The 14,678-nt window shown below is 39.3% G+C and overlaps 2 protein-coding genes across 2 annotated transcripts; one reads left to right on the top strand and one right to left on the bottom strand.

Moving 5' to 3' along the window:
- Positions 1–1,739: 1,739 nt before the first annotated feature.
- LOC131221836 (putative disease resistance protein At4g19050) lies at positions 1,740–13,346 on the top strand. The gene is made up of 2 exons (XM_058217137.1): positions 1,740–2,142; positions 10,269–13,346. Exon 2 carries the CDS (start codon positions 10,289–10,291, stop codon positions 13,253–13,255), a length of 2,967 nt encoding a protein of 988 aa, XP_058073120.1. The 5' UTR covers positions 1,740–2,142; positions 10,269–10,288; the 3' UTR covers positions 13,256–13,346.
- LOC131221837 (large ribosomal subunit protein eL31-like) lies at positions 3,422–4,024 on the bottom strand. The gene is made up of 2 exons (XM_058217138.1): positions 3,636–4,024; positions 3,422–3,600 (listed from the first exon to the last, which is right to left on the bottom strand). The coding sequence occupies exons 1-2, from the start codon at positions 3,978–3,980 to the stop codon at positions 3,580–3,582; spliced, it is 366 nt and encodes a 121-aa protein (XP_058073121.1). The 5' UTR covers positions 3,981–4,024; the 3' UTR covers positions 3,422–3,579.
- Positions 13,347–14,678: the final 1,332 nt, after the last annotated feature.

The raw sequence follows: 14,678 nt of genomic DNA, 5'->3' as shown, positions 1-14,678 counted from the left end.
TGAAGTTGGCTTCGGTTCAAAATTTTAATTGGAACGAAAGTGGACAATTCGAGGATTAGGCGTGACACCGATCTAGCTACATTGGTGTGGGCTGGATGTGGGTCCAATTGAAAACCTCAATTGGAACGAAAGTGGAAAGGAACTACAAGATCCTGGACTCGAGTAACATGCATGGATGCCTAAGATGTCATGTCTGTATTGCACCCTGGCACAAATAGTGAGGTGTAAAGGGAGGGACACGGATTGTGTCTTATCCTCATGGATTTTAGAAACAAGTGGTCGGAATGGATTTCACAAGGGATTAGCATGGACCCGACTTGTATATGACCAGTACACCAATAAGTTTGCACTGGCTATGCACCGGATCATACTTCCAGTCAAATTGGGCCAAATGACGAAGGTTTCTTCATTCTTTGTTTGTTTTTTTTTTTTCCCTTTCTCTTGAGCGTCAGTCCCAATACGTTAAATCCACCGTGAAGAATATATAATGCAAAAACAAGGCATATAGAAACAGAACGCATCTCCACCATAGAAAAACATGAATAACAATCCATTTGATCCAAAGCACTATTTCCACCAAATGAATGGTTGATCAGATTTTTCTAAGATATCATCAAAACGGATACAGAGCTAACCATGCGTTGGTCGGACTGTAAATTATCAGGCCATCTAAACTCCTGGAAAAAAAAAAGTGCAAAAAGAATAAAGAATAAAGAAGAATAATAATAAGCTCCCGTCCCTTGCTTTCCTTTGCTTTCCCTTTATCAGATAGGAACGACGCTACTTTAGCAGAGAAAGAAAAGAAATCAGATGCCTTGCTTGGGATGAGATGAAGAGAGAAAATAATATGTTGCATGAGATTATAACCATCCAAATGAATGGACAAAGTTCCTAGGCCAAGGCATTCACATCATAGCCCAGCTTTTTAGTCAGTTGCTAGGACTCTAAATATATTAATCTACATCAGGTAGTGGATATTTCAGATAGAGATATTTGTATGAACAAAAGGATAGATATATACAGATTTTTATAAGAAATTGCTTGTCACTTACTCACGTGATCCTTTATGAGGATAGAAATTGCATGTCACTATACAGTGTTTTAAAAAATAAAAATAAAAAATAAAAATTGACTGAAATGAGGGAGCACATAGCCTATATCAATATTTGATAAAATAATCAAATACACCCTCTAAAGGAGATGGTGACTTGACCCGTCCATCCATTTAATTTGCTAGATCATTTTAGAGTATGAGCCCGAAAATGAAGCATATCCATATCTGAAGTGGATCATTTCATATGGAGTAGTGATGATTGACCTTTAAAAGCTTCTTATGGGCAACATAAGTTTTGGATCAGGCTAATATTTCTTTTTGCCCATTCATCCAGGTTTGTGTGACCTCATCAGATAATTTGGATGGAAAATAAACATTATGGTGGGCCTAGGAAGTTTTTAATGGTAGAGAATTCAATCACAACTATTTCCTATAGTATGCTCCACGTGAGATTTGGATTTACTTTATCTTTTGGCCATGCCCTAAAATGATTGGGAAAAACAGATAAATGTAATGGATATAGAATAGATATATTAAGGTGAGCCCCATAGTAAAGGCCCCACCTTGTTCCGAGAGGTGGGGGCCCGTTTACTTGACTAAAAACTTCTGGCCATTTACAGGAAAAAATAAAAGGTACTCAAATGGGCCATATGGTACACAAGCAAATCTTGCTATGGAACTAGTACCCTTCTAAAAGTGGGGGCCATTATTTGGACGTCTTGAATTGGGAACATGTATGCAACGTACCCTATGGCTGGTAGCAAGAAAAACATCAAAGAGACTCTTTTCTTAAAGAAAGGGGCGGTGCTCATCAGGCGGACCCCGTGTTATTAAAGAAGAGTCCTGGACAAGTTTTTTTTATTTTTTTTTGCTTTTTCTTTTTCTTTTTCTTTTTCTTTTTTCTTTTTAAACCCTTCCCATTCGACATGCCCGGTTTTCATCTTTGGACAGTTCTGAGTGGGGCCACCTGATGGACAGCTTGTATCTCAAGCTAATGTGCTAGCCAGCTATATATAACTAGCTTCCGTACGGCTTGCTATCTGAATCACTGGACTCCAAGGCCCTTTGCCAACAAGCCTAAGCTCCGGGTAAGCTCTTTCCCTTTCTTAGGTTTCCCATTTTTCTCAATTTTTTCATTCTTCATCGTCTTTGCTTCCAACTAACATTGTCAGGATCAATAATCTCATGCTGTTTTTACTATGCTCAAAAGCGTGTATACGGCAAACCCATGTGCGTGACGATTGCCGGAGCTTCACATTAATTGTTTTCCCACTGTGTGGAGTGTGGATGCCCTTTTTTTTTTACACACGCGCACACACACCCCACACACTCACACAATGATAGTGAGAAAATCAATTTCTAGTATATCATGGCAATATAATCTGCTGGCCAGCTGGATTTCTATGGCAGCACCAACCTGATGGATGGATTGGATCCTGCACCCATGTGACACAATGACACATGAAGTGGTGTGTAAATGGGCTGCTTTTATACTAGCATGGCTTAGAAAATCATCATAGACTGTTTGAAAATTTCATTCCCAAATATATATATATATATATATATATATATATAGGTGTTGAATGATACAATACCCAGTACAGCCATTTTAATCCTTGTTTATATCATCTGTGAACATTTTCGTATAGTGCTAAATATTATAATGTGAAATAAAGATATTTTTGTATAGCACTAATTAAATATTAGAATGTGATATGTAGAAATGATGAGGTGGCTAAGAGTATGGGTTCTTTACCATGCGTATATTTACGTACATTTGAGCTCACTGACAGTAACATGTATGAGTATTCCCGATACTGGTGACCATACTCTGAAAAATATTGCCATCCAAATAAAATATTAGAAAAAATGTTCAATTTTCAATGAAACGTTAGGATATGTTAGAAGGCACATGTTTACATACATAAAAATCAAAATATTGCAAAAATAATTATACACGATAAGTTCTGATTTTATATAAGTGTAACCACATTTTGTAAAAAACAAAATTAGTATAAAATAAATATTTAAAATTTGTGGTCAATTAATAGATTCGCTAACACCCGTTAATATATTAAATTTCCATATTAATTAAGAGTAAGAATATGTATTTTTCATTATTAAATTAAAAAAATTAGGGTTTTTCATTTTTGGCTTAATTCATTTTTCACCAGAAATACATATCAATGCATGAAAATCATAAGTAGATATGAATTTTTCTTATAAAAAATTGGCAAAAATAAATAAACTGTTTTTATGATTTTTCATTAGCTTTGAGTTCCAGCCTCTCTTCCTTTTTTTTTTTTTTTTTTTTTTTTTTTAAAGATTAAAAAATTACATGCCATTTAAATATTTAGATGCAATGTGTAAAGCTAAAAATTCTGACCGAACATAACTTTCAAAGGGCAATCTCAAAATCCGGAATACATCCAAAATGCACTGATAAAAAAAAAAAAAAAAAAAAAAAAAAAAAATCAAAACATAAATCTCAAAAAAGTACCTCTTAAAACTGAAGTTTACTGAGTCTAATCTCCTTCTTCGATGACCTTGGTTCACGAGTCTAATCTCCTTCTTCGATTACCTTGGTTCCCAATCCCTTGAACCCTTGAGGTGGGACCTCTGCTACAATGACCAACGAATAAAGCTCCTCCTTAGCATCTTCCTCTTCATTCCTCTTGCGAGCAACGCGCACGCGGACACGTCTAGGCACACCCCGGATACCCCTGCTCCGTATGTGCTTGTTTAGCTTCACGTCGACCCTAACATCGATTGTCCCCATCGCCTTTTGTGCAAATTTCCGTATCTCTTTTATGGCTTTGGGAGCCATCTTCTTGAAGGTGCATCCATGGAGACGCCTGTGGAGATTGATAGTGTATTCTCTTGTCACTACCTCCTCCTTTCTCCCTTTGGCCGTCTTCTCCACCATCCTAGCAGCTCTTCCCTCTCCGCTCTCTCAAAACCCTAGTCCCCTAAGTTCTAGCCTCTCTTCCTTTCAAATCAAGTTTTCTCTCAAATTCAAGGTTCTATTCATTAGAAATTGAATGTAAATGAAATCACTAAATAAAAATTTTAAAAAAAGTAGAAAAGGACAATGGACTATTTTAGCTTTTGAAATTTTTTATTATTTTTGTCAATTTTCACCCATTTACTAATGTTTTCTTAGCATCTTGAATATTGACGTGGTATCGGAGATATTATTGATGGCATCATTGATATCAGAAAACTTTCATAAGACAACATTATTGATATCGGAAAACTTTCATAACACATTCTTTTCTAAATATTGTTGATATCCACATTTTCATAAAGTATCACTAATATTATAAAAATAATGGTAATATTTGAAAATTTTTACACGTGAAATGGCTTCAGTATTGCTGACTTGGTGATATTGATAATACTAACTTGGTGATATTGATAATGTCAATTACAATATTAATAATAGCATTCGCATTTGGAACACTGCATATATGAACCGTCCATTTAGTCAGTCCACCTTTCTTTCCTTATTATCCAAAATTAAAGTAATTGAATAGTCTTAAACATCCAGCACCTATCTTCTACAAATGACCTTGTCCATCTATTTTGGATGCAACCAACAGAAAGGTTTGGATCATCTCGAAACTATGCAATTTTAGGGCATTGATGGGGACGGTGGAGTGGACCTAACAAATAGTTCAGATAGGTGATGTGGATGCCTACGAGTCTGAATGCAACAATGCCAATGGCAATGATTCAATACCCCTAACCCACTAGATCATTCTATAATATTCTACAGAACTGAAAAGGTTTTTGGCCCAAGTGGTTGGACTGCAAGTTGTGGTCCAACTTGCTAAGTGCATGTGTCTAATCCTTCTGATGGGTTATATGATGTATCCTCTTAATAAGTTGGAAGTTGCCTTTAGGGTAGACCATAACTTGTGGTCCACCCGGTGGGACTTGAAACTTTCTGTAATTAGAAAATGATTTGTTGAACTATTCTCAATACTTGTAAGGACTTGTCTACAACAAATTTTTTTGTTCCATGGAGCATGTAAAATACCCAACTTTGTGAGTCCACCAAGTTGGTAAATCGTCCTCTACTATTGATTGAAAACCCTGTTTTGATCTTGTAAATAAAAAGATCAACATGATATATAATAATAATAATAAAAAAATTATATAAAAAAGGTCTAATGGACTACAATAATGGAAAGAATATAAAATTATATATTGGAGAACTGGGGAAGCACACAAAGACGAATCAAACAAAGCACTACCAATCGCAAAACCAAGTCAAAATACAAACAATCCAAATTTTACGTAGAAAGATCCTTTTGAGAAAAAAACTATGGCACAAAGCGACGAGTAATGCACATTGAAAGCAGAAATAAGATAGAGTGTTACTGATTCAAAGAAGCCTCGAATCTACCTCATAAGCCCAAGCTATGCCCTTGGAACCCTTTGGAATGAAGTAGGAAGCCTAGAACTACTCTTCTACTTACCAAACTCCGATTACTCCCGATATGCATAATATCGTATAGTATCACAATCAGAATGGGAAACAAATCCCACACTTATGCAATTTTGCATCGGCACTCGATCGCATCGATAATCTGTTGATGGCATTGAACACCTTCGATGTCATCGAGTAAAACACCAAAATGTTTCAGCAATAAAACATAAATTTTCTAGATTGTTCATATGGGATTGAACATCTGTCGATGACATCGAGTGGTCTGTTGATGGCATTGACAGACCCTATTATTTATAAATTTAAGACATCAACGACAAATTACTCTTTAAACCTCTAAAATTATGTGGTGTGACATGCCTAAGTTTTGGACCAAGCTAATTTTTATATCTTCATGACATCCCTATGTGAGTTACACTAGATTAACAGTTTTGACGAGAGATAATACCATGGTGGCCCTACACAAACACTGATGAGTAGCATCCCAATGCAATTGTTCCCTGTGTTGTTGCCTGCATATGTTGTGGATATGGCTGATTTTTTTGCCTCTAAAGTGCTTGGGTGTTTGATGTCCCTTGCAAAATAAGTGTTGTTGAGGGTTCCTGTTCCAATATTCACCCAAGTTACTGGCTCCTGAGGTCCCATGGCATCGGTGATGCAATGAAGTTTCGAATCTCTCAATTGAAACTCTAGGGCATGCCTGCGCATAACACGGTGGGCCAACATTATGTTTAAGGAATCCATCCGTCCATTAGGCAAGGTACCCACTATTTGCTTTGATCCCAATAATCAGCCAATTCAAATCCCGGGTTGGCCACACCATAGGGACAGTGGAAAATCATGCCGAAGACCCGTTAATTCGTATGGGCTGACCACCTGAGTTTTATAAATAACATGATTTTTTGGCGTCTCTTCATACTTATGAGATGCATCAGATGAATGGAATAGATGACATATAAATACAACAGTAGGTCTCACACAAAGCTATTGGTGAGTATTCCAATTCCAACTGTTACCACAAATAGCCTACCTGAGTTTTGGATCGGCCTATTTTTGGATTCCCTGGTGACCATAAGGTAGCCCACTTGATGGACGGGATGGATCCCATCCATGGTCCACCCGTTTAGAGCTCTTAGGCAGGCTCCATTGTACTCATATGAATTATGCTGGCAGGGTTCCTGGATTCCCTATTGTCTTTTATTCAATGGAATTTTATTTAAGAAAAAAAAAACTACTTAATTAAGTAATATATAAATTATTTTCTTTTATCTTTTTCAAAAACCTTTTTCAATAAGCTACTCGTTAATGTAACTATTTATATTACCAACAGCTTTTACTGGATTTTCTCTAGATTTCTCAACGACTGGCATGCAAGCAAATGAGACGAAGCTTAGATAGGCCACAATGTTTATGTACAATACTCCGGCCACCAGGTACTTCACCCTATGTTAGGCTTTTTACCAAAAGTCAGCCAAGGGTAATGTTCACCCTCCAAACTGTTTCCATTAGTGTACTAGACCCGAATCATAAATGGGCCTGATTGTTGGCTCTCAAGCCTAAATTTTAATATGGTATCTAGTGGTTGGAGTGGATTTCATATAATCAATACAGTGGGCTTTATATAAGTTAAGGGTAGACATTTCTCTCCCACCTGTTTCCTTTGGTGTAGGTCAACTTGACAGTTGAGAGAAGGATCAACCAAATAGTTAAAGTGGATTTCAAGTAAACATCATGATAGAAACTACCTGAGCCCCCAAACCAGCTGGTTGCACTGCAGGTGTTAAGAAAGTAATGGAACGTAGTGGGATGATAATTACGTGCATGGTTTTGCAAAAGGTAACCGATGCAAATTCTATAATAATGCTGTCTTTGCTTCTTTCATTTGTCTTTTGCGAGGGATGCTATATATAAAAAAGAATAATAATAATAAATAAATAAATAATCTATATTAACTAGGTACTTTTTGTTAAAATTCTTTTTATTGAAAGAGGTTTGTTCAACTACATCCAAGGCATTTTGCAATATGATATGTTGGACTCCGTCCATTGGAATTTGGCTCTTTTCAATGATCCAAACAGTTCATGTGGTAAGGATTCTCTTGGATGGCGAATTTCTAGAAAATCTATAAGAGTGATTGTTTTATCCATTAGATTATATAAAGATTAGTAACCGTTCATTCTCAATTCAAAAGAGCCACATTTTAAGTTGTTGAAGCGATCCAATTTCAGCAATGTTATTTGATTTTTATACCCCAAAACAGGTATGAATAATTATATAAACGGTTTGGATCATCCAAAGATCATTCAGATTCAAAGGCTAACCCCGACATATCATTCAATGTATTGAATAGAGCTGGGCAGAATTCGATCCGATTTGAACTGATGGCCAGGATCGGTCGGATCGAGTAGGCCCACTCGGATCCGACCGTACATCGAGTCGAGTTCAGATCAGTGGCCAATCCGGTCCGAGATTCAATCCGATTGGATCCGATCCGATCCGTACAATGTTCATTCAACATTGTTTCCTGTAATGTTGTCCACTTGAGATTGGGATATACCTCATTTTTGCTTTAATATCATAAAATGATCTTAAAAAAAAAAAAATAGACAGACGACATGGATGAAATAAATACATCATGGTGGGGTCCACGAAGCACCAACCACCAGCCATTGGCTGGTGGCAAGGGGAGTAGCCAATCTGTCCTTTCAACTCATGGCTCAAGGTGCATCGAACACTGAGCTGTGACACAAGAAAAGAAAGAAGATAAAGGAAGCAGATTGGTAGGTGTACCATGCACCAGGCCAGTTGGTGTATTGACGTCAGCAAGTTCTGTGGGTCCCATCACGAGGTATGTGTTATATCCAAACCATCCATCCATATGGGTGGGAGGCTGATTACGTTGGAAGCGGATTGCGTAGTGAGTAACTTGGTACGCTTATTGAGTAAACTGTGTGAGGTCCACCATGATTTATGTATTTTATCTGCACCATCCATCCATTTTACCAGATAATTGTAGGGATTTAGCCTAAAAATGAGGCATATCTAATGTTTAAACGGACCACACCATAGTAAACAATTGAATTGAACGTCTACCGTTGAAAAATTCTTAGGGCCCACAGAAGTTTTAGATCAAGATTATATTTGTGTTTTGCTTTCTTCCATTTATGTATGATCTTATGAACAAGTTAGATGGCAAATAAACATCACTGCGGGGACTAGAAAGCTTTCAACGGTGGAAATCATTATCCACATTGTTTTCAGTTGTATGATCCACTTGGTATTTGGATATGCTTCAATTTTGGGCTCAACCCCTTAAATTAGATGAAAAAATGGATGGACGGTGTGGATAGACCACATACATTCAAGGTAGGCCCAACTGGGTTTACTCAATACGATAAGAGCATATTGAGTAACTCATAGTGAGGCCCCACCTCACCCAATTTAATTTCTGTAAGTATATATCCACTACTTATCCACTCTGCCCATACGTTTTTCCTAAGTGTTTTGCAGCATGAGAGAAAAATGATTGATATCCAAAATCTTAGGTGGACTGCACTACAGGAAACAATGGAGATGGAACACCTATCATTAAGATATTCTTAGGGCTCAACATAATCTTTATTTGCCATCAAATCTTTTTATACGATCACATGACCATGGATGAAGGGTGAAAGACAAATATGTGCCGGATCCCAAACTTTTGTGGCCAAGAGGAAGTTTTTAATGGTCAATCATCATGGATTCCTTTGTGTGGTCTGCCTGAGTTTTGGATCAACTTCATTTTTAATCTTATGTCCTGAATGATAGGTTAAAACAGATCAGATGAGCAGGTGGGATGACAAATAAACATCACTGTGGGGCTTAGAAAGGTTTCAACGGTGGAATCATTATCCCCACTGTTTCCCATGGTGTGATCCACTTGAACTTTGGATATGCTTCAATTTTGGCCTCAACCCCTTAAATTGGATGTGCAAATGGATGGACAACGTGGATAAACGAAATACATTCAAGGTGGGCCCAACTAAGTTTACTCAATGAAATAAGAGGAATTGAGTAACTCAGTACCTAATCCGATTTATCCCAAAATCGGATTGCGTAATGAGTTACTCATTCGTCTCTCACCATACTGAGTAAACTTGGTTGGGCCCACCTTAAATGCATGCAGCTTATCCACACCATCCATCCGTTGGATCATTTTAGGAGTTGATCTCAAAATGCAAGCATATCCAAAGCTTAATGTTACCCTACCACAGGAAAGAGTGAAAGTACTGATTATTTTCACCGTTCAAACTTTTCTAAGGCTCCCAATAATGTTTATTTGTCATCGAACCTGTTGATCAAAGGCCTAAGGCCACGACAACATAGGAAGCCGTGGGGATTAAAAGCCTACCATTGAAATCTTCCTGAGCTCACCGTGATGTCCATTTTTAGTATGGTCCTGTTGTGTGGTCCACTTACACCTTCACTCTGCCTAGGTTTTAGTATCATATCCTAAAATGATCTTTCAAAATAGATATCCCAAAATGATATTTCAAAATAGATGAACGTCTTTGATAGAACATATACATCACGGTGGCCCCACAGACACCTTGAATGGCCGTCCGTTCGGTATGAAGCCGGAGCTGCACCTGATCAGCTCCTGTTGGGTGAAGTAAATCGGTTGGGTAATGCAGTGGCTCGGTGACGGGATGCATCCGCTTTATACGTTTTCTTTTAAAACAATCCCATTACATCTCTAATCAATGGCTGTCGTATTTTCAGAGATAAAGACGCACCCACGCATGGCTGAAATAGATGTCTCTGCTGTCCAAAAAGAAGGAGACGGGGCGACATTCGAGGGATGGCTAGACAACTTCTCCCCCGACGTAGAACGTGCCGGGAAAGAGCTCTTGCAATGCTTGAGGAATCCGCAGATCAGAGCCATTTGTGTCAGGGGGTATGAAGGTTATGGAAGTTGGAGGATCGTGGAGTATGCAGCTCGAAAGTTGAAGGGATCTGATCTCTTCGATGTGCAGATAATTGTAAAGCTACCAAAAGAGGATTGGAGTCCTCGAAATGTGCAAAGGGAAATTGCAAACCGCTTGGGGATAAAGGAGGGTGACGATGAAGACGGTGATGTTAAAAATGATGTACAGAGGGAAGTCTCGTTTGAAATCGATGAATCGCTCAAGGGAAAGAGGTTCTTGTTAATACTAGGAGATGCGACTCGACGCATTTATTTAGACGATGTGGGTGTTGCAAATATTAGAAATACAAAGGTTGTATACGCTAGCTCCGAAAGGTTGGAATCAGAGGAGATCATTGAATTTCAAGACTTTTCCATAGATGTGTTACGAGAGGAGGCTGTTGCTGTCACTTCTTCTCCCACCATCGCTGCCTGTTTCACTCCCCATGTTGTCCTTGACTGCTTCTTCTACCTCCTGTTATTTTCAGTAAGTTTCGAAAGGAGTTTTGAAATGGTATTGCCGACAAGGTATTGGATTGCAGAGGGAATTATGGTTTTCAGAGAGGGAATTGAAGAAGAAGAGGATTTGATCATATTGGAAAAGAAGGTATATGCTCTGCTTATAGAGCTCAAGGCTCGTTCCATGGTAGAGCAAGTGGATGCTGATGTGAGGGTGCCCCCACGTTTAGCTGAAAAAGCTATAGATATGGTCATGTCGAGTAACAGAATAGCTTCAACTCATGGCAAATTCTGGATCCATTATTCTTCCCTTCCGACAGAGAACATTGGCGAGTGGGAAGACATTCAGAGGATGGCGATATGGAATCTACAACCTAGTGATGACCTCCCTCTTACTCTTAAATTCCCCAAACTCTCCACTCTACTGCTCGAAGGTGGTCGTACTCGTACCCTTCCAAACAACTTCGTCTTCGAGCAAATGCAAGGCCTTCGGGTCCTCATCCTCTCTTTCTTTAAAATCAGATTTCTGCCCCTCTCCATCTCCTCCTTGCACAATTTCAGATTCTTGTCTATTTATAGATGTGAACTTTTAGAGCCTGAGTCTCTCCTCTCTTCCTTGCAAGCTTTGGACAAACTCGAGTTCCTTCAATTTGAACGTACTCCTCTGAAATCGATACCAGATGAGTGCCTTCAGCACAAGAACAACCTTCGATCTCTCCATCTCTCTAACACAGAGACCAGATCTCTTCCTTCCTCTTTTCCACAGCTGCACAACCTCCAACAACTCTCAATAACAACTTCCTCATCTCTAACGGAAATTCCAGACGCTTTCTTTGAGCGTTTGCCACGGCTTCGGGTTCTCAACTTAGCTCATGATGACAATCTAAAATCTCTACCACCTTCTCTCTCCAAACTGGTCAATCTTAGGCAACTCATATTAACAGGATGTTCTTCATTGAAGAGTAAGTTGCTGCCTCATTTGCGAAAGCTCTATGCAGCACTTGAGGTGCTTGACATAAGCTCTTGTAACTCCATCGAAGACATAGAAGAGGTTTCTTCTTCTCTTGGGGCTGTTTTGCCAAACCTCCAAAAGCTTGATCTGTCTAGAATTAAGGTCATTAAGCAAGTCATCCTAAAAGGTTGCAGAAGCTTAGAATCCTTACGCTTGTCTGATCTTACAAGACTTGATGTGCTTGATCTTTCAGGCACTCAACTCCAACAGTTGCCTGACGGTATCAGCACAGCATCTCATCTAACGCGGCTGGACATGCTCCACATGAACCACATTCGCAAGATCAACTGGGATGACTTGCCTACTGAGCTGGAAGAGCTCAACTTTGGCGACCGTGGAACCTTTAATTCACCAAAGGATGATGAAAATCCTAGTGATGAAGGTGGGACACGCATGAGGATATGTAATTACAAGCTTTTACGGTCCTTAAAACCATCCTCAGAAGTATTGAGAGCAAAATGCTTCTCTCGATTCCATATCCGCATCTCTCCTTACCAAGAAGAAGAAGAAGAAGGACGAAGAAGAGGTAAAGGTATCCATCTCCAGGGAAGGAAGTCCATATACGAGGGCATCAATTTGAAGACCCAAAAATGTAATTTACCTCTTCCTTCAAGTCATTTCGACAGGCATCTGGAGATACAAGGAAGTAAGAGATGCACAAATGCTATTCAAGGGGTTCTCAGGCGTACAGAATTACTCACTTTGTGGGACAATGGCTTCATCCGAGATCTTGGGGATGTTGAAATGCATGAAGTGAGAGAATGTCTGGTCAAGAGCTGCGAGCAGATGGAGATATTCTTTGGTGGAAAGAATCAATGTTTCGAATGCTTGGAGAAAATATGGATGTCTGATCTTGCAAGCATGAGGAGAGTGTGTGATGGCATGGGTAGGATCATAAGCTTCCCACTCCTAAAGCACATATATCTGGAGCACTGTCCGAGACTTGTCAATTTCGTCTCCTCAGGTGTAAGCTTGTTGAGCTTGGAAAAGCTCGAGATCAGATTCTGCAATAGACTAGAGTCACTGTTTCAAGGGGATGTGGTGGTGGACGGCTCTCTGGAACGGCTGCACACAGTGCATCTGTGGGAGCTACCGAAGCTGGATAGAATTTGCAGCGGCAGGTATTTGTCGGCATTGAAGAAGCTAATAGTGAGGGGATGTGGGAAGCTGAAGGAGCTTCCGCTTCGAGCCGGCCCCTACAATGCTATAAGGGGTGGTGGTGGTGTTCAGGTGGGAGGTGAAATGGCATGGTGGGAGAATCTCAGGTGGGAAGATGAGAGTATCAAAGACGACATCCACTTCATAGAGTGGCGTCCTCGTACAAGGCGCTGAAGTTTCTCAATCTTTCTTTGGTGGTGTAATGGGCGGTCTTGATTGTCCCTGGATTTTGAATTTTTCTTTTCTTTCTTTTTTTTTTTTTTTTTGTGTGTGCGCGTGCCTGCTTGGTTTGCCTTCGTTTTGCGTGTGAATGTGTGTATTTAGTTGGCCCACAGAGTCGATGGTTTGATGATTTGATTGCTGGTCATTGCATCCACATGTAGCTTCTACTAATCTTTGTAGTTCACAATGGTTGTCTTCGTTTACGAATAAAAACATATTGGGCGTACTTGATGAGTGGGCTAAAATGAATTATTTGTCATAGGCATGTGATGAATGTGTGTATTTAGCTGGCCCACAGAGATGATGATTTGGATGATTTGATTGCTCGTGACTTTATCCATATATAGCTTCTGCTAGTCTTTGCAATTCACAATGGCTATCTTTATTTACAAATAAATAAATCTTGGGCGTACTTGATGAGTGGGCTAACCCGATTTCTTTTGCCTGAGCATGTAATGAATGGCCATGATACTAGATAGATATCATTTTTGAAACACATACATCATGGTGGGGCTCACAGAGCACTGAAGGAAACGGATTGGCTACTCTCCCAGGCACCATTGGCTGGTGGTCCGTTCTCTGTGGGCCTCACCATGATGTATGTGTTTCATCCATGTTGTCCATTCATTTTTACATATCATTTTACAGTTTAAGACCAAAAATCGAGGTATATCCCAATCTCAAATGGACCACATTCCAGGAAACAGTCTTGAATGAGGGTTGAATGTTAAAAACATTTTAGAGGCCATAAAAGTTTTGGATCACACTGATTTTTGTTTTCTCCCTTAATCTGGGCCTGTATGACCTAATCAACAAATTGGATGTCAAATAAACAGTACAGTGGTCCTTAGGAGGATTTTAATGGTGGATATCCAATCACTATTGTTTTAATATGGCGTGGTCCACCTGAGATTTATATCACTCTCATTTTTGGGATTAAGCACTAAAATTATCTGCAAAAATGGATGAACAGAATGGATGAAACACATACATCATTGTGAGGCCCACAGAGCACCGACCACCAACCAACGGGCTGGTGGCAGGGGGAGTAGCCAATCCGTTTCCAGTCAGTTGGAAGAAGAACGAAAAAGCAAAAAGAAATGAAAACAAAACCAAAGCCCAAAAAAACAAAAAGCAAAATGAGGTTTGTAACACATTTATCTCTCCATGATTTGGGCAGTTTGGATTGAATTACCTACATGCCACGTGTACAGTGGCCATCGGAAGGGGATTAGCTGTGCCACTGTTGCCGGAAGCTGTGTGGGGCCACAGAGATGCCCATGGCAAATCCACTCCGTCCATCAATTTTGCAATACCAAAATAGGATAGGATTCTAAAAATCAAGAAGATTCAAAACTCAGGCATGCCACACAAA

Source organism: Magnolia sinica, chromosome 12 (assembly GCF_029962835.1).
Source record: "Magnolia sinica isolate HGM2019 chromosome 12, MsV1, whole genome shotgun sequence".
NCBI classification, from domain to species: domain Eukaryota; kingdom Viridiplantae; phylum Streptophyta; class Magnoliopsida; order Magnoliales; family Magnoliaceae; genus Magnolia; species Magnolia sinica.
The sequence above is the reverse complement of the archived record's forward strand: the minus strand, read 5'-3'. Positions and strand labels throughout refer to the sequence as shown.